Source organism: Sarcophilus harrisii, chromosome 1 (genome assembly GCF_902635505.1).
Source record: "Sarcophilus harrisii chromosome 1, mSarHar1.11, whole genome shotgun sequence".
Classification (NCBI taxonomy): Eukaryota; Metazoa; Chordata; class Mammalia; order Dasyuromorphia; family Dasyuridae; genus Sarcophilus; species Sarcophilus harrisii.
The window spans coordinates 293,847,819-293,874,117 of record NC_045426.1 but is presented as its reverse complement, the minus strand read 5'-3'; the positions used below and the strand labels follow the sequence as shown (position 1 = coordinate 293,874,117).

The 26,299-nt window shown below is 36.6% G+C and overlaps 1 protein-coding gene across 7 annotated transcripts in view; it reads right to left on the bottom strand.

Moving 5' to 3' along the window:
- Window positions 1-26,299, bottom strand: part of DOCK8 (dedicator of cytokinesis 8) — a 307,293-nt gene that overhangs the window by 71,021 nt on the left and 209,973 nt on the right. For all 7 annotated transcript variants that reach the window (XM_031943861.1, XM_031943857.1, XM_031943889.1 and 4 more), the window contains 4 exons: window positions 25,354-25,449; window positions 9,461-9,610; window positions 7,348-7,461; window positions 4,867-5,022 (listed from right to left, as the gene is read on the bottom strand). In XM_031943861.1, coding sequence (XP_031799721.1) covers window positions 4,867-5,022; window positions 7,348-7,461; window positions 9,461-9,610; window positions 25,354-25,449 — 516 coding nt within the window. The remainder of the gene's footprint in view (window positions 1-4,866; window positions 5,023-7,347; window positions 7,462-9,460; window positions 9,611-25,353; window positions 25,450-26,299) is intronic.

Below are 26,299 nucleotides of genomic sequence, written 5' to 3'. Positions count from 1 at the left end.
CTTCATTGGTGGAAAGTTCTCCCTTTTCATTTTTAAGACTAACAATTTTATTTTCCTCTTTCTTTTTTCTAATCAAATTTACCAAAGGTTCATCTATTTTGCTATTTTTTCATAAAACCAACTTTTAGTTTTATTTATTAATTCAATACTTTTTTTACTTTCAATTTTATTAATTTCTCCTTTTAATTTTAGAATTTCAAGTTTAGTATTTGGTTGCGGGTTTTTAATTTGGTCTTTTTCTAGCCTTTTAAGTTGCAAGCCCTCTTCTCTTTCTCTATTTTATTCAAGTAAGCCTCTAAAGGATATAAAATTTCCCCTTATTATTGCTTTGGCTGAATCCCACAAAATTTGGTATGATGTCTCATTGCTGTTGTTCTCTTGGGTGAAATTATTGTGTCTATGATTTGCTGTTTCAACCATTCATTCTTTGGGATGAGATTATTTAGTTTCTAATTAATTTTTGGTCTATTTATCCCTAGCTTTTTGTTGAATGTACTTTTATTGCATTGTCATCTGAAAAGAATGCATTTACTATTTTTGCCTTTCTGCATTTAATTTTGAGGTCTTTTATGTGCTAATATATAGTCAATTTTTGCATAGGTTCCAAAAACTGCTGAGAAGAAAGTGTACTCTTTTCTGTCTCCATTCAGTTTTCTCCAAAGATCTATCCTACTTAACTTTTCTAATATTCTATTTTCCACCTTAACTTCTGTCTTATTTGTTTTGTGGTTTCATTTATCTAATTCTGAGAGTGTAAGATTGAGATCTCCCACTATTATAGTTTTGCTGTCTATTTCTTCTTGCACTCAACTTCTCCATTAGGAATTTAGATGCTATACCACTTGGTGCATATATGTTTAATATTGATATTGCTTCATTGTCTATGCTACTCTTTAGCAAAATATAGTTTCCTTGCTTATCTCTTTTAATTAGATCAATTTGCTTTTGCTTGATCTTTGATAAGGATGGCTACTCCTGCTTTTTTGACTTCACCTGAAGCATAATAGATTCTGCTCCAGCCTTTTACCTTTACATTATATGTATTACCCTGTTTTAAATGTATTTTCTTTAACAACATATTGTAGGATTATGGCTTTTGATCCAGTCTGTTAACCACCTTCGCTTTATGGGAGAGTTCATCCCATTTATATTTACAGTTAAAACTACTAATTCTGTATTTCCTACCATCTTATTATCCCCAGATTATACTTTTCTTTTTCTTTCCCACCTTACCCCGCTCCCCTGTATTAAACTTATGGGCACCACTTGCCTCATGCAGATCTTCCTCTTTAGAATCCCTCTCACCCCTTTTGAGTCCCTCCCCCTTTCTTATACCTTTCCCTTATTTTTTCTGTATTCCCTTCTATTTAGCCTACTACTTCCTTTTCCTTTTTCCTCTCCCACTTTTTAATGATGTGAAAGAAGTTTCTCTGTAAACAAAATATATGTCTAATATTTTCTCTTTGAGCCAAATCTGATGAGAGTAAGAGTTACACAATGTTCCTCCCCCTCCTTTCATTCCCTCAAATATGATAGGTTTCCTTTGCCTCTTCATGGGATGTAATTTCCCTCTTTTTATCTCCCCTTTTCCCTTTTTCTGATATAATTCCCTTTCTACTTCAGCTTCCCTTTTTAAAAAATATTATATCAGTAAAATAAAATTATACATACGCTCTTTATGTATGCCCACAACAGAAATACAGTTCTCAAGAGTCCTTTTTTATCTTTTATACTTCTCTTGAGTCCTATATTTGGAGGTCAAATTTTTTGTTTAGCTCTGGTTTTTTCATTAGGAATAAATGGAATTCACCTGTTTCATTGAATGTCCATCTTCCCTGGAAGAAAATGCTTAGCTTAGCTGGGTAGTTTATTCTTGGTTGCATTCCAAGTTCTTTTGCCTTTTGAAAGATCAGATTCCAGGCCCTTTGATCCTTTAATGTAGAAGCTACTGGATCCTGAGTGATCCTTATTGTGGCTCCTTGTATTTGAATTGGGTTTTTTTTCTGGCTGCTTGTAATATTTTTTCCTTAGTCTGATAGTTCTGAAATTTAGCCACAATGTTCCTTGGAGTTTTTATTTTGGGCTCTCTTTCATAAAGTGTTTGATGAATTCTTTCAAGGCCTATTTTACCTTCTGATTCTATTACATCTGGCCAGTTCTGTTTGATGATTTCCTGTAAAATAGTGGCTAGGCTCTTTTTTTCATCATGGTTTTCAGGGAGTTCAATAATCCTCAGATTATCTCTCCTATATCTATTTTCAAGGTCTGTTGTTTTTCCAAGTAGATATTTAACATTTTTTCTATTTTTAAAATTTTTTTGGTTTTGGTTGACTGATTCTTGATGTCTCAATGAATCATTCATTTCTATTTGTTCAGTTCTGATTTTTAATGAGTCATTTTCTTCATTACCTTTTTTACTTCTTTTTGTATATGTCCAATTGAGTTTTTAAATAAGTTGTTTTGTTCTATGGAATTTTTTTCCATTTTACTATTTTAAAAAAATAAGTTATTTTCTTTTTCCAAATCACAAATACTACTTTTCTGGAAGTTCTTTATCTTTTCCAATTCACAAATTCTGTTTCCCTGGGAGTTTTTTACCTTTTCCAATTCACATTTCAGAAAGTCGTTTTCTTTTTCCACTTTATCAAATCTTTCTTTTAATGAGTTATATGCCTTTTCCATACTCTTTTGCAGAGATTCTTTGTCTTTTCCCCATTTTTCTTCTAGCTCTCTTTTAAGATCTTTTATAATTTCTTCTAGGAGGGCATTGTGTGATGGGCATCAGGTTATATCTCCCTTTGGGATTTTGTCTGGAGACTGTCTGCTATTAGTCTCCTCAGGGTTGGAAATCTGCTCTCTTTCTGTATAGAAACTATCTATAGTTATAGCTTGCTTTGCTTTTTTACTCATCTTTAAAAAGCCCTTGGGGCCTATCTTCAGGGCAAGGAGGTTCTCAACTTTCTCTACAGAACAGGGACAGATGGACAGTAGCTGTCCTGCAAACGGGCTGCAAAGAGCGGCCGAGCTGCAGAAGTGGGACTGTCCTGGGAAGAGCGCCGACCTGCAGAAGTGCCATTGTCCTGGGCAGAGCCCTGTTGTGCAGAAGTGTGACTGCCCTGGGCAGACATAACCCCCCCTTTCCTGTGTGGAAGTATGACTGCCCTAGGCAGAGTCCGTGCTATGGATTGTGGCTATAGCTCTGCTGTGGTTGTGCTGAGTCATTCCCAGTGCTGGGTGGGTGTGGCCAGGTCCTGTGAAACTCTGGAGTTTTGGGGTACACTCTACCTTTGGTGTTTGTGTAACTTTTCTGCTGATCTACTGCTTAGCAGAGCAGTCAACCTGTGGTAGAGTCCTCCCTGCAAATTCTCCATCTGTGGAGACTGCAACCTGCCCCTGGTCTGCTCAGCATGTGCTAGCCTCTATGTTCTACCTCCCTGCATGTGCTGGCTTCCTCACATCTGATCAAGACAGACCTTTTCTGGAGATCTTCCAGATTATCTTCAGCTGAGTTTGTTGTACTCCCAATATTTGTGGATTCTACCAGTCAAGCACTATTTCAGAGGCTGAATTTGTTAATCAGTAAGTGAGGGTAAAAGGGAGCTCAGAATGAAGCATGTGTCCTCTCCGTCATCTTGGCTCTGCCCCGCCATGGGTAAATTCTTGCTTCTGTCTTGGGCTATATATCTTTTGTTCCTTTCCAAGGAACTTTACTCAACAAACAAACAGACCAATCCTTCAAATATGACCTCTTTACTTAAGTCCTTACTCTAAGTGTTTGCATTCATCCAGTACTTTTTCTGATAATGTGTAAATAGCTTTGATAGGGATATAATAACATGTCAAAGATATTGGACTGCATCATTTCAAAAGCAAACCTTTTGGTACTCTTCTAATTAAATTTCCTTGAATGAAGTCCAAGATAAGGCTTGTTAAGTTAAGAGAAAGAGTGGATAAACAATTTGGACTTGGAGCCAAAAAGATATGGATTCAGATCAAGTCTTTGACACTCAATAACTGTGTTACCCTGTTCAAATCCCTTAACCTTCCCAGTATCAATTTTTTTTTTTTGTATAATAGAGCTCCTAATAATATCTATCACATAGTATTATTTTGAGGATTCAAAGGAGATAATGTTTGTGAAATGATTTGCAAACCTAAGACACTGTAAAAGTTTTTGCTATGTTAGAGCAAACAGTGTGATTGAAAGGTTTCAGTCTAGTTAGAAGACTTAAAGACTTATGTTTAAATATCCTCCTTCATATTGATATCATATTTTAAAAATTCCTTTCTTTAATTCATAAAGAATTATAAACATTTCACTATACAAAGAACAACAACAAGAAGATTGTAAACAAAATCCTGAACTTGTTACTTCATTTATTTTTAAGTGTTTATAATTGCATAATTTTAACAAGATAAGAACAAAAGTGTTCCATTTATATCTTCTTCTGAATGTCATCCTTCTTCAGTACATTTTAAAATGTTTAATTGGTGTTCCTTTCTTTATCTATCTTTATCCTTTTGTCTCTTTTTTCCCATTCTGTAACCCCATAACTTATTTTCTCTAGCACTCCCTGTCCACGGTAAACTTTCAAGGAATTTGGATAAGCTGAGCTGTTGGGGAAAAATAAATGAAATCAGGAAGACTAAAAGTTAGGTTAGATAGGTCAAGTGATGAGTCTGGCACTTAAAATCAGTTTCTATAACTTCATTAAAGGAGACTGTTTCCTAAGCTACTAGGGATCTGTGAGACATGAAAGTTGTGAATCTATCATATGAACATTTCAGAGTTCACAATGCAATAAATTAAACATAGGAAAATGAAGAATAAAGAACAGAAATAATTCTTTTCTATGGGTTGGTTACCTGGGAAGAGATAGAGGGGTTGGGAGATGCTGGAGCTGTATCAGGAGCCATGAAGAAGAGGTTCAGGTTGAGGTAATGTTCATGGCTGCAGAGGATTCTGAGAAACTCCAGCCTCATGGAAATAAGAGTTGGGAGATTATTGAGTTTGGCTGACAGCTGAGAGGAAAAGTGAAGAGAAGACAGAATTGTTTTGTTAATAGAGGAATGGATTTTAGTTTGAACATCATGATAAATATTCTTTCTCCCCAAATCAAAGCAACCAATTTTCATAAACATCAAAGGTGTTGTACAACACTGTGTAGGACAGACCTGCCCAGTATATTTCTATCCATTAAAGTGTTTCTTTAATGATTTCAGCTTAACTGAACTCCAAAATGAAAATCTCACATCCTCACAGTCCCCTGAGTAAACTATAAGGGCATGGTGAACCTGTCTGGAAAATATTCAATATTCAATATTCATTTTTTCACTGTAACATAAAATAATAATAATAATAATAATTTTATTTTTTACAAAAACTCCATTGTGTCTGAGAAACTAAATGAAAGGAAGCCAATCCTACAGTGGGTCACACCAAAATACTGGATAATATGACTTGATTACTTTAATGCTGAAATGATTCTTTTTTTAGGTTCTAATTAAAAGCTCTATTGATAAATTCAAAAACAAGCTTACTGAAAGAAAAAAACCAAAGGCTTTAGAAAAATATGCCATGAAAAATACCCAATAGTTTGCACAGAAATAAGAGAGTAAAAGGAGTGCGTGTGTATATGTGGAGAGAGGGGTTCATTTAAAAAAGAAATGAAAAAATTGGGAGGACTTTTGGAGGAAATTCATCCTTCAGACCACTAAAAAAACCAAACATGCTATAAAAACAACAGAAGCTCACAAAGTTCCAAAGTAAACCACCTGCTCTAGTCTCCCACTGTTTCTTGTACATCCTTGTATATACTTGTGTTCTATGACAAGATTACTATATTAATGGTGATTACTGAGCTCTGTTCTACATTTATATAGTAATCTATTTACAAAGTGTTGATGGTTTTCAAGAGGTTATCTCAAAAGTCCTCCCAAGTTTTTCTTTATTCATTAAATTTTTTATCCATGTTTTAAAAACAAAATGCACTTTTTTCCAAACATTGCTTAACTAGAGCTTGAGAGGACCTTATCATGAATCCAGCCTCATTTACAGAAGGGGAAACTGAGGGTCGGTCAGATTAAATTTGTGTGTTCATAGTAAAGTGGGCAACGTTTTTGAGCAACAGTGGCAGACTCAAACATACAAGCACAGAATAGTAAACCTAGAAGTATGGTACCAAAAAAAAAAAGCACTGGACCTGACTCCAACCTTTAAGTCTAATACTTAATACCTGAATGACCTTAGGGAAATAAGTCCTTTATTTCCCTAGATCTCAGTTTTATTCTTTGCAAAATGAAAGAGTTGATCATGTAAGAGGTTGAATGACTGATAAGTCTACTTCAGGGATCATCTAGTGCAACATTCATGTCAAAGATGATGAAATTTAAGAGGACAAAGATTAAATGATTTGTAAAAAATACCTGCAATGTTTTCTGAGGAAGAGAAGAACTGTCATCCTAGAACTATACTGATCAGATGAGGCAATGTTATACAAAGCAATTCACAAATTTTAAATTGCTATATAGATGTCAATTTTTATTATGTCAAAATGGTTACATAACCTTCCTGCCTCCACTCCCCCAACATATATACCGGTACAAGAAACCACCTTTGGGCATAAAGTAGCATCCTATTATCTTTTTTGCATTCAACCAAAACATTTTTCTCAATTAAGGATATAACTTGAATTTGAAATGAAAGCTATAATTTGTGATTTCAAATGTCAAAAAAGGGAAAAAGAGAGAAAGGGTAATTTCTCTCTGACATCTGCCTACACATTCCAGAATCCCTTTGGTAGAATTCTGGAGGTTGTAGGGGACAGGAAATTCTTTGTACCTGTATATATGCCTAACAAGAATTCCTCTGTAAGATTTGTGACAATTCTTTGTGAATACTATCTTGTGCCTTTTAAAATTTTTTTTAATCTGTCCAAAGGCTATTTTCATGAAATTTTTGTCATACGGTCAACTGAAAACTAACTAATTAAAATGACTGAGTTTTTACTTGTTGACTTGTTGGCAATCACTGTGTTGCTATATGTACTAAAGATTTCTGAGCTCCTTGGGTCAAAGAAGTATCTATATAGCATAAGAAACAATAATAATGATTTAAATATTCAAAACCCAGACCTTGCTTCACTTTAGGTCTGTTCTCTTTTACTAATGAAAATCAATCAAATCCTAAGCATCTGGGGACTATTGCCTCATTTACAGCTGCCCAGGACACAGTCAGAAATCTTCCCCCTCCCCCAGAATTAATTAATACATTATTTTGTGTATTGTAACCATTTCCTGGGCCCTGGTAGTTTATTGTACATGGTTCTCATTCAAAGTCAGGCTTACCTGATTACAGTAGTGTTTGATTAGATTAAACACAAAGCCCCTATCCATTAGGGAAAAAAGGTCATAGAGGAAAAAAGCCAGGCTGATGTTGATTTTTTCTGCTTGATCATTTTCCTTTAAAAGAAAGAAATGACAATCATTTTGATGTAAGTGGCATTAAAATGAATAGACTGCTTGCTGGGAATAAGGAAAATTCTGTTCTGGTCTTAGTCCTGCTGAAGGATCTTTGAGTGCCTTTTAGCAAAGTGTTTAATGTTTCTGAATGACTAGAACAACTACACTTGAAGTGTTGTGAAAACCAGAGTGAAATTATAGTCAAATTGTCAAAACTATGAGTCTTCTCAGAAGAAAGATTAAGGAAAATGCCATTCCTCCAGTGTAGCAAAATGTGTCATGAATTATTTTCAAATTCATACCATTCAAATCATATTCTTTGTTTATGGCTTAAGTATAAGTATTGACTTCATAGTGAAATAACCCAGAGAACATTTTTCATGATCCTATTTGAGGTTGTCTTGGCAAAGGTACCATTGAAGTAGTTTGCCATTTCCTTTTCTAGTTCATTCTATAGATGAGGAAAATGAGTCAAAAAAGGTTAAGTGATTTAACGAGGGTTGCATAGATAGTAAGTGTCTGGAGATGAATTTTGACTTGGATTTTTCTTACTCCAGGTCTAGTACTCTATCCATTACTCTATCTAGATACCCTGTGCAGGCATTGTACTAAATATTAAGGATATAAAGAAAGGCAAAAAATATCAGTCCCTGCTGTCAATATTATTTTAGAAGATGATTTTTTTGTGTGTGTTTTCTATAGTACCTTTGGTATAAGCAAGTCTGGATAAGGAAACTACCACTACCAAAGTAGAATAGAAACTGTTGTACAACTCATGATTTCAGGGAATTATCTGGGGAAATAAGAAGTTATGTAATTTTCCAAAAATCACAATAAGTGTACATCAGAGACAAGGCTAGAACCTTAGACTTAGTATCTTTTAAATCTACTCCAGTTCTACTCCAGAGTAGATTATGTTTCTGGAGGACAGAGTGAGAGAGATAACTTTTAACAGTTTTGTCTCACTTAAATTCATTCACTTGCAAATTAAGACATCACTCTTGTGATTTCATTGGTTATCTTTAAGAACAAAGGATGAACAAGAATCTCTATAGTCACTCCAAGATGTTCCTTCCAGATCTAAATCTATGATTCTATGATGTATTGTATACTTGCCTCATTTTTTGTTTTCTCAGTATAAGCCATTTATCTTTTGTGGAGTAGCAGAGGAAGTAGGCAGGAAATTCAAAGCTAATAATTTCCAACTCTAGTTCTAGGCATTTAGAAGGTCTTATTTCTTTTTATATATGACTTAATATAAGGATATGCTCAGAGTAGGCACTCATTTTGAATTAATAAAGAATGTTATGCTTTACTAATTTGATACATTTTAAATCTAAGCTAGCTTCTTTCTCCTAGGGATGTCCTAGTTTAGCTAGGAGCAAGCTGAACTTGGAATCAGGAAGAACTGGGTTTGGATCCAGCATCAAAGGCTTATTAGCTATATGAGAGTCATTGTGAGACTCAAGTGAGATAATTCAATTAAAGCATTTTGAAAGCCTAAAATGTTATATAAATATCATCTATTATTAGTACTAATTTGCTTGAAGACCTTGGATAAATCATTTACTTGGAGACAGAAAGAACTGAATTTGAACTGAAAAGAATCTCAGATACTAGTTAATTGTGTGATCCTAACCAGGTCCTTTAACCAGTGGGACACTTAATTTCCTAATATGGAAGATGGAAACAAAAACACATCTAAAAGGGTTTATGATACATCTCAAAGATAATGTATAGAAAGCATTTTGAAAACCTGTATTATATAAATGTCTTGGATTACTATTTTTGTTAACAATAATAATAATAATGACAATAAATAATAATTTGTGTGTTCCTGGGTAAATCATTCACTTCTTTTGTCAGTTTTCTCACCGGCAAAATGGAAATACAACTACTTGCCATGAGAGATAACCAAGGCAATACAGCTGTCTAGGCATTTGATCCTGGACCAATTATCAGTAAGAAAATTTACAGTTTGACTTCTGTTTCATATGACCTTTTGAGGCTTCACTAGGAGGGCTGCAATCTCGGAGGTGACCACATTAACGATAGTTGTGACATCATCTTTGAATCGATCTGAAAAACGAGTTCTCCGAAAATTATCCCGTTTATCCATGTTATGCACATACTGAGCCATACTCTTCACCTTTAGAAGAAAAAAGAAGGCAGCAGAGAAATTAGTGGCCTGCTTCCATAGCATATAAAAGAGGGGGGAGAGGGGAGGGGGAATATTATTTCTAATAGTAAATTTTCTTCCTTTCCCCCATTTTGTTCTCTATGTTTTTTCATACAGAGGGGGGTGTCATTAGCTTGAGTATGCCTGAATTAACAAACAAATATTCCTTCCATTTGGCTACCTTTCATGCTGAGGAGAATCTCTTCTTTTTGCCCAAGCACCAGGGCAAAGGAGTCCCTTTTAACTACTTTGTTGGGACACATCCTACTGCCCTAGAAATGGTAGACATAGGATCTTTCCTTCATAATAGAAGGAAAACATTACTTTTTTTATGATATATTTGGCAATCACCAAGAAATGTAAACATTTCCACATATAAAGGATAAAAAGAGGATTACATGTGAAAGTGAATTTCAGTAATCATTTTTAAAAAGTGTATATTAAATTTAACAAGATAACAAAACTGGCTATTTCTCTCTCTGAACTTTTTTTCTTTTCTTCTGTGTTCTAATAATGTTATTTTTAAATTGGGTATCTCATGTAACTCTTCTTGGCAACTCTTTATGATTATACATTTCAGAGAAGGTACTACATTGCATTTGTTTTGTTTTGTTTAAATAACTTTTTATTGACAGAACCCATGCCAGGGTAATTTTTTACATTATCCCTTGCACTCATTTCTCTTCCGATTTTTCCCCTCCTTCCCTCCACCCCCTCCCCCAGATGGCAAGCAGTCCTATACATGTTAAATAGGTTACAGTAGATCTTGGATACAATATATGTGTGCAGAACTGAATAGTTCTCTTGTGCTCAGGGAGAATTGGATTTAGAAGGTATAAATAACCCAGGAAGAAGAACAAAAATGCAAGCAGTTTACATTCATTTCCTAGTGTTCTTTCTTTGGGTGTAGCTGCTTCTGTCCATCCTTGATCAATTGAAACTAAGTTAGGTCTCTTTGTTGAAGAAATCCACTTCCATCAGAATACATCCTCATACAGTATCATTGTTGAGGTATATAACGATCTCCTGGTTCTGCTCATTTCACTTAGCATGAGTTCATGTAAGTCTCTCCAAGCCTCTCTGTATTCATCCTGCTGGTCATTTCTTACAAACAATAATATTCCATAACATTCATATACCACAATTTATTCAACCATTCTCCAATTGATGGGCATCCATTCATTTTCCAGCTTCTAGCCACTACAACAGGGCTGCCACAAACATTTTGGCATATACAGGTCCCTTTCCCTTCTTCAGTATCTCTTTGGGATATAAGCCCAGTAGAAACACTGCTGGATCAAAGGGTAGGCACAGTTTGATAACTTTTTGAGCATAGTTCCAAATTGCTCTCCAGAATGGCTGGATGTATTCACAGTTCCACCAACATACATTGCATTTGTTAAGGAAAATTTTGTGCCTAGAAATTCCCTATATCAATGAAACCCCAGGACCTTTGTTTATTCCTAATGAAATAGTATTTCATTAACCACCCCCACCACCCCCAATTAGATGTCAAGAAAATTTTTGGCATTCATTTTTACAAGATTTTGAGTTCCAAAATTTTCTCCCTCCTTCTCTCCCCTCCCCTCCTCCAAAGATGGCAATTTGAAAAATTTGAAAAATAACATATGTTATCATGTAAAACATATTTTCATATTAGTTATAGTTGGGAAAGAAGAAACAGATAAAAGAAAAAAAATATGCTTTGGTTTGCATTCAAAGTCCAAAAGTTCTCTATCTGGATGTGGACAGCATTGTACTTGTTTTGGATCATTATATTGTTGAGAAGAGCTAAATCATTCAAGTGGATCATCATACAATGTTGTTGATACTATATACAATGTCTTTCTGTTTCTTCCAATTTCACTTTGCATCAGATCATACAAGTCTTTTTAGGTTTTTCTGAAACCTGCTTGAAACCAAAAATGATTCCTCATTTCTTATTACTGCAACAATAGTATTCCATTATATTCATCTACCACAACTTGTTCGGCCATTCCCCAATTAATGAGTACCCTTTGTTTTCAATATTTTGACACCAAGAAAAGGGCTCCTATATTTTTTGCACATGGAGATCATTTTCCTCTTTTTATGATCTTTTGGGGAAACAGATCTAAAAGTGGTATTGCTGGATCAAAGGGTATGCACAATTTGGTTGCTCTTTGGGCATAATTCTAAATTGTTTTCCAGAATGGTTGGATCAGTTCACAACTCCACTAACAGTACATTAATGTCTCAATTTTCCCACATCCTCTCCAACATTTTTCACTTTCCTTTGTTGTCATATTACCCAATCTGATATGGGTGAAATGGTATCACCAAGTTACTTTGATTTGTATTTCTCTAATCAATAGTGATTAAGAGCACATGAGTAAAGATAGCTTTGATTTCATCTGAAAACTGACAGTTCACATCCTTTGACCATTTATCAATTCTTAGAAATTTGATTCAGGTCTCTATATTTTTGAGAAATGATACTTTTATTAAAGACATTTGCTTTCCTTCTTCATATATCTCTTAATGACATCAGTTTTGTTTGTACAAAAGCTTTTTAATTTAATAAAAAATTGTCTATTTTGCATTTTTTAATGCTCTTTCTTGCTTTCTCTTATTTGGTCATGAATTCTTTCCCTTCTCACAAATATAACAGGTAGACTATTCTTGACTATTCCTTGATATTCTAATTTGCACATTCACAATAATGATTACTAACTTTGTATTTCCCTCTATCCTATTCTTCCTCTTGTTCTTTCTTTAACCCTTTCCCTTCTCACCAATGTTATGTCTACTAGGTGGTAGACAGATATTTCCCTGATTTGCTTTCTGTTAAGTCCCCGCAAAACTTTAATCTCCTCCCTTCCTGCTTCTCTGTAGGTTAAGATTAATTTCAATTGACTGTTTTATTTCTTCTTTGATGAGAGCAAAGTTTAAGTGATGCTCATTTCCACCCTTCTATCTTGCCTTCTACTGCAATGGGCTTTTTGGACCACTTCATGTGAATTAATTTACATCATTCCACCTCTCACTTCCTTTTACACTCAATGTACTCCCTTTTCTCATTCCTTAATCTTTTCATGTTATTCCTTCAAATTCATCCTATACCCATAAGTTCTGTCTATATTCCATCTAGCTGTACTATTATTCTATGTATTATGTTCATGTTTCTCTTAGGTCTTGCTATTGGAAATCAAAGTTTTGGTTTAGTTCTGATGGTCTTATAAAAATTTGAAATTCTAGTTCCTTGAATACCCATCTTTTCCCTTGATAGATCTTACTTAATTTTACTGAGTGATTCTTGATTCTAAATCCTTTGCCTTCTGGAATATCATGTTCCATTATCTTTGATCTTTTAATGTTACAGCTGCCAAGTCTGGTGTAATCCTGATTGTGAATTTGTGATATTTGAATTATTTTTTAGCTACTTGTATTTTTTTCCTTGACCTGATAGTTCTGAAATTTGGCTATAATGTCCTTGGAATTTTTATTTCTTTATTGAGGTGATTGGTGGATTCCTTCAAAGCCTATTTTTTCTCTCTGATTTCAGGACATCAGGGCAGTTTTCCTTGATAATTTCTTGATACTATCCAGATCTTTCTTTTGATTTTTGGCTTCCAGGTAGTCTAATGATTCTGTTATTGTCTCTCCTGGAAGTATTGTCCAGGTCAATTGTTTTTGTTATGAACTATTTTACATTTTCTTTCTTTTTTCATTCTTTTGAATTTGATTTATTCTTGATGTCTCATGGAGTCAATAGCTTCTACTTGCCCAATTCTACCTTTTAATGTGCTATTTTCCAAATTAGCTTTTGTACTTTTCCATTTGGCCTCTTTAAGGAATTGTTTTCTTCAGTAGATTTTTAAATTTCGTTTTCCATTTGGCCCATTCTACTTGTTCAGCATTTTTCCATGCTGTTCACTTTTTCACAATTTTCTAGCATCAATCATTTCTTTTCCAGTTTTCCCTCTATCATATTTTTAAGCTCCATTTTACCTCTTCCATGAGTTCTTTTTTGGGCTTTTAGATTTTTTTTCTTTGTGGTTTTGCCCACAGATGTTCTGAATGTGTTATCCTCTTATGAAGTTGTGTCTTGGTCTTCCCTGTCACCATAACTTTCTATGATCCCCTCTTTCTCCCTCCTCTTTCTCCCTCGCTCCCTATCTCTCCTTCCTTCCTTTCCTCCCTCCCTTCTTCCTTCCCTCTCGCTTTCTTTTGCTCTTTTATTTTGGGGGGTGTCTTTTCCCTTTTAAATTTAAGTTCTCTTCCCAAGATGGCAAGAGTATACAGGCTTCTTGTGCCAGTGATTGTAGGTCCTGGCTGTTTATCCGGTGATACACTGATGTTGTCCTGAGGCCTGTGGGGGACCTTTGTGGCTGGTGTTGCTGAAGGTATAGGCTGAAAATGACTGGAATTGCTGGAGGCTGTGGGGATCTTGAAGCTTACCTGGTGCTGAGCTGGAAGTACTTGGTGATGTCTGGAGTATGCTAAGGCCCAGTGATCTATTTCTGTATTTACCCGTGACTAGACTGAAGCAAAAGGTACTTTGGCCTTTGGAAGCTCCCTGTTTTTCCCAGGATTACTGAAGTATATGAAGGTTCCCAGAGTTGTAGTCCACTGACTCCCCTGTTTATGCTAAGGCACGTGTGTGTGTGTGTGTGTGTGTGTGTGTGTGTGTGTGTCCTGGTATTGGTGTTTGCCTGCTCTATCACACCAGAGTTCAGAAGTTTCTACTGCTTTGCTGAGGTTGCCAATTTGCTGGGAAGCTTTCTGTCCTAAACTGTGCTCCTCTGCTCTCTCTCACTTTACTTGAGTGAGATAGACTCCTCCTGCCAATCTTTCAAGTTTCCTGGGATAAAAGATTGTTTCACTTGATGGTTGTGCAGTCCCAGGAACTGTCTCAGAGTGCTCTTTTATGTTGCCCAGAGGTGGACACGGGAAAGTAACACTGATTCACTACTTATTCCAATATCTTGGCCCCTAGAAGTAAAAATCTGCATCAAGACTTTATATGTCTTGTATATCTGATTTTTTAAAATTATTTTTTATTTTTATTATTATAGCTTTTTATTTACAAAACATATGCATGGATAATTTATCAACATTGACCCTTGCAAAACCTTCTGTTCCAACGTTTACCTTCCTTGCCTCACTCCCTCCCCTAGATGGAAGGTAGACCAATACATGTTAAATATGTTGAAGTATATGTTAAATACAATATATGTATACATATTTATACAGTTATCTTGCTACCCAAGAAAAATCTGATCTAGAAAGAAAGGAAAAAACCTGAGAAAGAAAACAAAAATGCAAGCAAACAATAACAGAAAAAGTGAAAAGGCTATGCTGTGGTCCACATTCATTTCCCATAGTTCTCTCTCTGGATGTAGATGACTCTATTATTGAACAATTAAAACCGGTTTGAATCATCTCATTTTTGAAGAGAGCCACGTCTATCAGAATTGATCTTCCTATAGAATTCTTGTTGCCATGTATAATGATCTCCTGGTTCTGCTCATTTCACTCAGCTTCAGTTCATGTAAGTCTCTCCAGGCCTTTCTGAAATCATCCTGTTGGTCATTCCTTACAGAAAAGTAATATTCCATAACATTCATATGCCACAGTTTATTGAGTCATTCTCTGATTGATGGGCATCTATTCAGTTTCCAGTTTCTAGCCACTACAAAAAGGACTACCACAAACATTTTTGCACATGTGAGTTCCTTTCCTTTCTTTAAGAACTCTTTGGGACATAAGCACAGTAGTGACACTGCTGGAACAAAGGGTATGCACAGTTTGATAATTTTTTGAGCATAGTTCCAAATTGCTCTCCAGAATGGTTGGTTCCATTCACAATTCCACCAGCAATGTATCAGAGACCCAGTTTTCCTACATTCCCTCCAACATTCATCATTATCTTTCCCTGTCATGCTAGCTAATCTGACAGGTGTGTAGTGGTATCTCAGAGTTGTCTTAATTTGCATTTCTCTGATCAATAATGATTTGGAACACCTTTTCATGTGGGTAGAAATACTTTCAATTTCATCATCTGAAAATTGTCTGTTCCATATCCTTTGAACATTTATCAATTGGAGAATGGCTTGATTTCTTATAAATTAGTCAATTCTCTATATATTTTAGAAATGAGGCCTTTATCAGAACCTTTGACTATAAAAATGTTTTCCCAATTTATTGCTTCCCTTCTAATCTTGTCTGCATTTGTTTTTGTTTGTACAAAAACTTAATTTAATATAATCAAAATTATCTATTTTGTGATCAATACTGATCTCTAATTTTTCTTTGGTCACAAATTCCTTCCTCCTCCATAGATCTGAGAGGTAAAATATCCTATGTTCTTCTAATTTATTTATAATCTCATTCTTTATGTATAGATCATGAACCCATTTTGACCTTATTTTGGTATACAGTGTTAAGTGCGAATCAATGCCTAGTTTCTTCCATACTAGTTTCCAATTTTCCCAGCACTTTTTGTTAAATAGTAAATTCTTATCCCAAAAGGTAGGGTCTTTGGGTTTGTCAAACACTAGTTTGCTATAGTTAGTGACTATTTTGCCCTGTGAACCTAACTTATTCCACTGATCAACTAGTCTACTTCTTAGCCAATAACAAATGGTTTTGGTGATCGCTGCTTTATAATATAGTTTTAGATCTGATACAGCTAGGCCACCTTCATTTGATTTTTTTTTTCATTAGTTCCCTGGAAATTCTTGACTTTTTGGTCTTCCAGATGATTTTTGTTGTTATTTTTTTTAGGTCAGTAAAATAGTTTCTTGGGACTTTGATTGCTATAACACTAAATAAATAGATTAGTTTAGGGAGTCATCTCCCTAAGAGCATTTGCTATTTTTACAATTCTTTAGATCTGACTTTATTTGTGTGGAAAGTGTTTTGTAGTTTTGCTCATATAGTTCCTGACTTTCCCTTGGCAGATAGATTCCCAAATATTTTGTCCTACCAACAGTTATTTTAAATGGAATTTCTCTTTGTATCTCTTGCTGTTGGATTTTGTTGTTATATATATGTTTGTTGATATGTAAGAATGCTAATGATTTATGTGGATTTATTTTGTATCCTGCAACTTCGCTAAAGTTATAGATTATTTCTAATAGCTTTTTAGTTGATTCTCTGGGGTTCTCTAAGCATATCATTATATCATCTGCAAAGAGTGATAATTTGGTCTCCTCATTACCTACTCTAATTCCTTTAATCTCTTTTTCTTCTCCTATTCCCAAAGCTAGCCTTTCTAATACAATATTGAATAGTAATGGTGATAGTGGGCAACCTTGTTTCACTCCTGATCTTACTGGGAATGTTTCCAGTTTATCCCATTACATATGATGCTTGATGTTTAGATAGATGCTACTATTTTAAGGAAGAGTCCATTTATTCCTATACTCTCTAGTGTTTTTAATAGGAATGGGTGTTGGATTTTATCAAATGCTTTTTCTGCATCTATTGAGATGATCATACAGTTTTTGTTAATTTGATTACTGATATAGTCAATTATGTTCATAGTTTTCCTAATATTGAACCAGCCCTGTATTCCTGGGATAAATCCTACTTGGTCATGGTGTATTATCTTGGGGATTATTTTCTGTATTCTCTTTGCTAATATTTTATTTAAGATTTTTTGCATCAATATTCATTAGGGAAATTGGTCTATAATTTTCTTTCTCTGTTTTCAACCTACCTGGTTTAGGTATCAGTACCTAATGTCTGTGTCACAAAAGGAATTTGATAGGAGTCCTTCCTTCCCTATTTTTTTCAAATAGTTTATATAGTATTGGAGTTAATTGTTCTTTAAATGTTTGGTAGAATTCACATGTAAATCCATCTGATCCTGGGGATTTTTCTTGGGGAGTTGATTAATAGCTTGTTGTATTTCTTTTTCTAAAATGGGACTATTTAATCAATTTACTTCCTTCTCTGATAATCTGGGCAACCTATATTTTTATAGGTGCTCCTCCATTTCACTTAGGGTTATCAAATTTATTGGTATAAAGTTGGGTAAAGTAACTCCTAATTATTGCTCTAATTTCCTCTTCATTAGTGAAAAGTTCTCGCTTTTCATTTTTGAGACTAACAATTTGATTTTCCTCTTTCATTTTTCTAATCAAATTTACCAAAGGTTTATCTATTTTGTTGGTTTTTTCATAAAACCAACTTTTAGTTTTATTTATTAATTCAATAGTTTTTTTTAACTTTCAATTTTATTAACCTCTCCTTTTATTTTTAGTATTTCAAGTTTAGTATTTGACTGGGGGGGTTTTAATTTGCTCTTTTTCTAGCTTTTTTAGTTGCAAGCCCAATTCATTGATCTTCTCTTTTTCTGTTTTATACAAGCAAGCCTCTAGAGATATAAAATTCCCCCTTATTACCGCTTTGGCTGCATCCCACAAATTTTGGTATGCTGTCTTATTATTATCATTCTCTTGGATGAAATTATCAATTGTGTCTACGATTTGCTGTTATACCCATTCATTCTCTAGGCTTTCTAAGCTTCCTCTACAGATACCAGGAAGCAGCAGTGGCTACTGCTGGGATCAGTAGTATCCACTCCTGAGTCACTCCCAGTGCTGAGTGGATGTGGCCAGGTCCCATGAGATGCCTGCACTTTGGGGTACATTCTTTACCTTTTGTGTTTATGTTGTATGTTTTATAACTTCTCTGCTGATCTACTGGCTTGCAACCAGGGCAGAACAGCCAACACTGTGGTAGAGTGTAGTTTAGCATTGATTTAATCCTACAACAAATAATAGTTTCCCAGTGATATAATGATTGATTTATACTCAGTGTAGAGGATATAAGGAAGAAGCTCTCAGGGCCAGAGGAGATAAGCACACTAGAAGCTCTTGGAGGCTGAGACAGATTCATTGTCCACCTTTGTGGTGGCTAGAGGCTGAAGCACAAACCTTTGGATTCGGAGAGATTCAGAGGGCAGAGAAGGAGGCAGGAGCTTAAGTTCTCGGAACCAAGGAGAGAGATAGGCTTCTAAGAAAGCTAACCAGGCCCCAGGAAAGGAGACAAGACTTTGAAGGAGACAAGACTTTGAAGGAGACAATGAAGGATTTGGACTTTAACACCTGGCTACACTTGTGATGATTACTCTGAACTGAAAGGAAGGCTGCTCCCAGAGACCTCCAAGGAAACCAAAACACAGAAGATTACATTTTAGAGAGAACATTACACTGTACCATTTAGTTTGTGTAGAAATAATGTAAATTAAAGTAATTCTTTGTTTTGTTCTTTATAAAAATTACTGTGCTTTCTTAGCATTCATGACTACATATGGTCTCTAGGTAACAATCTTATTTCAAGACATTTTTATGAGGGCTGTGTTGAATTTAGTCCAATGTAGTAGTCAAGGAAATGCTGATGGGAAAGGAGTTGGTGGTTTCAGGTAGTTGCTCATGCCCAGATACCTACACTGTGAAGTCATCACCACGAATGATTGGTTGGCAGGTAGAGACAGCCTGTTAAGAAATGACCCTGGAAGGGGAGCCACCCACATATCCTGGGAGGTGGCCTCTCTAAATCAAGGCTAGAGAAGGAGGAGGGGACAAGAAAAGTGTGTGGGAAAGTTTATTATACAATTATACAATACACTATGTGGGAAATATCTTATGTATAACCCTAAGAAACAAAAAAAGGGAGGCAAGAGTATGGAGGAAAAAGTAGAAAATAGAAGAAAGAAGACATATATAGAGACAGAGAAAAAGAAAGAGATGGGAGATGGGAGAGGGAGGTAGAGAAAAGGGGAGAGAAGGGAAAGGAGAAAAAAGAGGAGAGAAAAATGGAGAAGGGGGAAAGGGAGGGAGAAAAAGGGGAGAAAGAAGTCTGCTCTTTTTTTTTGGCATTATTGTAGAGAGCAATGTAGAAAGGGATCTAAGAAGGTGGATACATTACATCTGTAGCTCCAAATTAAGAGTTCTAAGGTCTTTCAATTTAAATGCTTTCTTTAAAAAGGAGGCCAAAAAGAGAACACAATATTCAACCTGTATAATTTCATGAAACTGTTCTATGGGATTACTGAACTGGGGTATGGAACAACAGCTTCAGTCAGAATCATGACTAGAAAGTCCCACTTTCTGCAGAGATCATCACTTTTTCATATAAAAATGACCTAGAAGGGACCTAATAAGACAATGTCTCCTTTTCCTGGGTCAGCTCAATTCTAACACTGTGTTCCCCAATAGGAGCCTCACTGCCCTATCAAACACAGTGCTTTTTAAAGGACATTGTTGTGCTTGGCTCCTGCCAGCCGTGTCTGGCTACTGCACAGCCAAATGAATAATTCTCCTAATGTGGTACTTCCAACTCTTGGCCTTACTCCAAACTGTTGAACTTCAGCTGCTAGACACTCCCACTCTTCCCAAAGCAGACAACCAGGGACACTATGGAGGAGTTCTTGGACAAATTTTTGGGGAGTGGGAGAGACACTGTTTTTTGGTCTTGGTCTGAAAAACTCACAAAATAGAGGGCAATGCTTAAAAGCCAACTGGGAGCTTTAGCTGTTTCCAGTGACCTGTTTTCAAGATCAAAACTATACCAGGCCAATCTTTCACTTCTGAGCCTCTGAAGTTTGTTGAGCTGTGTCTTGTTTAAAACCAAAGGGATTTTACTCATTAGTAAGTGTGAGAATTACCTGAAGATTGTTGATCCTCTAAGATCAAAGTAATTGTTCATTAGCACTTATGCTACTCCAGAGCATTAAGTTAATCCAAGTTGTTGGCTAGAGTTGGGGACCATTCTGTTCTACTTTTTTCAAAAGAGAGAAGTGAATGGTCTGTTGAGCTAATATGAGACTGGCCCAAGCTAAACTTTTCTTTTCTTTTCCTTTTTCTTTTCTTTTCTTTCCATCCTTCCTCTCTCCCTTCCTCCCTTCTTTTCTACTACATATAGAGTTTTCAACATTCTACAATGGAGAGGGTTGTACAATGGATGCTACATTAACACTTCATGGAGCTTCTTGATTGCTCCTAGACACAATATAATGCATTCTAGGTCTGAGGGTTCTTAATTTGGTGTCATCCTGTGTATAAATTTCAGGGGCCCTTGAACTGGGGTGAGAAAAAATTACATACTTATTTTCAATAGCCTCTAATGAAATTTAGCATTTCCTAGGATTTAAAAAAAAAAAATCTTCTTAAGAAGGGAAAATAGGTATCATTAGATTGCCAGAAGGGCCATGACATTAAAAAGGTTAAAAACACTTACTATAGGATCACAGATTTAGAGGGAGGATGATGACCTCAGAGACCATCTGGTTCAACCTACTCATTTTAGTCTTATGGAAATTGAAGCCCAGAAAATAAAGACTTGAAATAAAGACCACTTTAGTGGTAAGTGATGGAGGAAATATTTGCTTCTAAACCCACATCTGTAGGGTCAAGGTCAGAGGGAAAACACAGAGAAAGAGGCTGTGAGGGTTCAATGGTCACCATCAATTTCAGAGTGTTCTCTATCTAAGGAAATATAGTGTAAAGGTCCAGAGAGGAACCTTGCATAGTGCAAGCAGGAAGTAAAAAGGCCTCAGTGCCTGAGGCATCCGGATGTGATCTCCGTAGCTATCAGGGACTATTTTGTGAGCATGAACTCTAGTCACATTGAGAACACATCTTCAATGGGAGACATCTCCTTCTCTTATTGGCTGTGCTTGTAACCTCAGAGACAATATAAGTAGTGGATACCAGGAAGTAGGAGTGTAGAGGAGTGCTGAGAGAGAGCAGAATGTGAGGGAGTTAGAATAAATTCGACTTGAGCTCACAAGGAGCTGTGTCCAGGTGCTCTGTTGAACAAGAACCACTGCTCAATGAGGCAGTGGCCAGAGACGTCCTAAGGCCTGGGATTAAGTAAGACTGGCAGTCAGTAACCTCTGAAGGGGAGGTTACAAGTGGCCCCCAACGTGAGGCAGCGTTTAAAGGATTGCCCAGCCCCATAAAGGGTGGTTCAACAACCTTGTCGAAGACCCAAGAAGGCAGGGAAGCGTAATGGGTCAGGGTTTAAGTTTACCCATGATCATGCCTGATGCCACAGTCATGCCTGCAGCTCAAATATATAAGAAAGTAGGATGGGTGATTCTTTAGCAAAAACATGTCTGACGAGGAGCAAGGAGTTCACTCCAGAATGCCAAGGCGTTTATACCCTTCTTTATCATCTCCATCGGGTTATATGTCCTTTTCTGATGATAGTGCAGGTGGTAAGAATGCATTAAGAATTAAACAACGGGAAAATTGGCTTCCATCCCCATTGAATATAGCTGGAGAGGCAATTAAGCAATTACAACAAAAAATGTGAGAGCTCCCTCTACAGGCTGAGTTAGAGAAGAAGCAAACAAAAAAAAAAAAAAAATCACTCTACAGCAATTAGAACAAGAAGTGCAAAAGCTCCCCCTCCAGGCTGAGTCAGAGAAGAAACAAAAGATAATTTTACAAACACCTGTTGCTTTTTCAATAGAACACAGAAAGCTGCCACCCCCAACAGCCTTGCAGGAAGCTTTGATAAAGGTAGCTACTGAGGGGGAGGATGTTATTCCATGGGATTCTGATTGGGGCCTCCAGGCCTACCCAGTAGAGGATGATGGATCCAGCTCAGTAGAGGGTGGATGCATATCCCAATCCCATTTAAAATGTTGAAGGAAGTGAAACAAGCTTGTGTTAATTATGGCCCGAATGCTTCCTATACCATACAAATATTATAGTTGTTATCAGGTAAGTATGCCCTCACCCCGAATGATTGGAAATCTATGGCATCGGCCTGTTTCACTCCTGGCCAATCAATTGTATGGCTATTAGAATTTGTTAAAATAGCTTGGAAATATACTGTGGCTAATAATCATTAGGACCCAGAAGAGTCTGTGCTTCTAATTACCGGCACTGGCCATTATTCTACAACCAGGTTTACCATCTCCTAACATGGTCCCTAGGGAATAGCATATGGTGGTTGTTGACATAAAGGATTGCTTTTACTCTGTTCTCTTGCATCCTATTGATAGGGAGAAGTTTGCCTTCTCTGTTCCAGCTTTTAATTTACAAGCTCCTGCCATTAGGTGGCAGTAGAAAGTATTACCATAAGAGATGGCAAATGGCAAATGGACGTTATTCATATAAAGAAGCAGTGCATCCATGTGACCATGGATACATTCTCAATTCCTCATGACATCACTCCAATCTGGGGAAATGGTTAGGCATTTGATCAGCCATCTTTTTCATTGTTTTTCCATTGCTGGAGTCCCATATGCACTTCAGACAAATAATGGACTGGCTTATACATCTTCTACATTTTGGTCCTTCTGCATTGAATTGGGCATTGCCCATTCCTCTGGCATCCCTTATAATCCTACTGGCCAAGCCATTGTTGAATGGGATATTTGTACCCTCAAGATGCTCCTGTCTAAACAAGAAAAGGGAGTATTGAGGATCATACGACCCTCCTCCCGACTCACAAAGGCTTGCTTAGATGTATATACCTGCAATTCTCATATTTTGTGAATCTTACCCCAGCAAGGCATTTTTTAGCACATGCAAAAGGCACATTTGAACAATAAACTGGCCAACAAAGACGAGAGCCCTCTTTCCACAGTGATGTGGAAGGGCTTTAGATGGCATCTGAAAGAGCCCGGGTTAGGTCAGGGTTTGGGGACCCAAGTATGTTCTTATCATTCCAGATGCAGATCTAACAGTAGAGGAGTGGATCCCAACCAGGAACATCTGTGACCTGGGGAATCAAGAAGGACCAGACAATGACGTCGTTCCTGACAACGGCCCAGAAGGATTGGCCAGATGTCAGTAGTCCTTCAGATGCTGATGATAGCCACGTCCCTCCTGACCATGACACCAAAGAGTGAACACAGCACCAGTGTAGCAGCTAAATTGGACTTCCCTGGTTGATGCTCTATACCTAGAGGCTGATAGTGGTCTTGGGCACTTTTCCCATGGCCTCCCGCTATTCATATAGTGAGTTGGGAAAGAGACTCTGCCCCATTTTCCACTTGTAGGCAATGCCTTTAAATTAGTGGGTGAACAACATGCCCATCTGCCAAAATTAGCAGGGCAGTGCTGATTCATTTAGTATATGACTTATGATATCCTACTTCCCTAAACATGGTTTTCTTGAGTGGATTGAACACCATGTTACCTCCTTTTGATTTTGGTTCCTGTTGAACTTAACTCTCATTATTTTACTTTTGTTTGCCTTTGTTCTATTTTTATACACCTTGTAATCTCATTAAGTGAGCTATTGTTGATGTCAAAGCTATTTGATGTGATGAGCAGTCCCCACTAAACAAGAAAAGGGAGTTGTAAGGGTCTAGAGAGAAACCTTGCATAGTGCAACCAGGAAGTAAAAAGGCCTTCCTGAGGCATCCAGATGTGATCTGTGTAGCTAGCAGGGACTGCCTTGTAAGTGGGAACTCTGTAGTCGCATTGAGAATCATCATTAATGGGAGACATTTCCTTCTCTAATTGGCTGTGCTAGTGACCTCATAGACCCAATATAAATAGTGGGAACCAGAAAGTAGGAGAAGTATACAGGAGTGCTGAGGGAGAACAGGATGTGAGAGGGTAGAATAAAAACTTGAACTTGCAAGCAGCATTGTGCGGGTGTTCTGTTGAACAAGAACCACTGCTTGAGGAGACAGTGGCTGGAGACGTCTGGAGACCTGGGATTAGGTAAATCTGGCAATCAGTAACCTCTGTGGGGGAGGTTGCAATATAAGGTAGCTATTCTGCAACCTGCCCATCTCCTGTTTGAGTGGGAAGCATCTATTTTTGTTACCAATACTTTGTTAGGGTTCTATGAACTACTATAATCTATGAACTACATCATCTGAATCACTGTTTTTATCACTTCTCTGTTTCATACTTCATTTTTGTTTTTTCCCCCTTATCCATTTAGATTATACGCCTTTGTATAGCAAGAATACATGTGTTTCCCTTAATACATAGTTCCCTTAATTCCTTAGAATGCTATTATGCACACAGTAAGTATTCAAGTAAAGTAGCTAAGTGACTCAGTGAATAGAGCATTGGGCCAGAAGTCAGGAAAACACACACTCAAATCTGGCCTCAGAACTTATTAACTGTATGATCCTGAACAAGTCACTTAATCCTGTTTGCTTCAGTTTCCTCATGTATAAAATGAGCTGGAGAAGGAAAAGACAAACCACTCTAAAACAGGGTCATGAAGCGTTGGACTGAAAAATGACTCAACAGCAAGGCATTCAAGTTGAATAAATAAATGTTGTATATTTAAATATTGGGAAAAAATGAATGACATGTTCCAGTAATTTAATACATTGTAATTCTAGATAAACTCTTTCTTCAGTAAATAATATGCAAGACCTCAGGTCAGGAAGACTTGAACCTGAATCTTGCCTCAGACAGTAGCTTTTGTGACCTGGTTAAATCATCAAATCTTTGAGAGAGATTCAGTTTCCTCATCTGTAAAATGAGGATGATCACAACATCTACCACACAGAATTGATGTGAAATTCAAATAAGATAACAGGTCAAGTACTTCGGAAACCTTAAAATGCTATATAAATATTAACTATTATTATTCCTCAGGGGGAAACAATGGATAAACATTAAATGGAAAAACATTAGACTATTTTTCAACTCAAAACATACAAGTTATTCATTACATTTTTTCACTCTCTAATAATCATAATCATAATCAAAGATGAATACTGATCTTACCAAAAGTTCAAAGAAGAACCAGGAATATTTGAAGACTGCTTCTCTCACCATACCAGTGCTGACCACCATCTGCAATGCCAGTTCCTCATGGAAGTGCTGAAAAAAAGCAAAAAGGGGAGATAAGAAACATAATCAACTCTGACATAGTTGTGCCACAGTTGTCTTGTGCCTTTTGATGTCCTGATCTAGTTTCCCCATTGTCCTATTTAGTTATTCTGCCTCAGGTTATAACCTTTCCCTCTTAATGTTTGATGAGATAAAGGTCTACCCTCAATTGCTCTGCCCCAAAACCCCTATAATCATTCCCTCTTAAATGGTTGATGAGATAAAGGTTTTATATCTTTAGGTTATAATCATTCCTTCTTAATGTTTGACAGGATAAAGGTTTATCCATTTTAGATGTCATTAGAATATCAGTAACCTCTCCAGTATCTCCCTCCATTGTGTCATCCTAGGTGCCTCTTCCCCTTCTCCCCCCTTAGGTTATCCCCATCCAGGTACCTCCCCCATCATGTCATTGTTATTGTTATCGGATAAAAGAGTCTTGCTGTCTAATGCTCAAGGCTTTTGAGATGATAGTTAGATCCAGCCTTGGGACCAAGATCCATTTGGTACCAGTATATCTCTCCATTTAATAAACTATTAAATTGGTCTCTAACCTTTGTCTTGCTCAGTTTCTCCGGCATTACATTACTCTTTGGCCTGCCTAAATAGGCTCTGGAGAGCTTAGTTTGGGATCCTAAGTCATGTAGTGAGTGCTGCTTCCTTTCTCAGAGTTTGGGGACATTGAGGGACTGTAAAGAACCCCGAGAGTCAAGAGACCTGGATTCAAATTTGGAGAGCTACTTACTTAGTAACTTTGTGACTGACCTCAGGCAAATCCATCCATCTCCTTGCACCTCAATTTCTTCATCTATAAAATGAAGACTACACAATATTTAAGTCC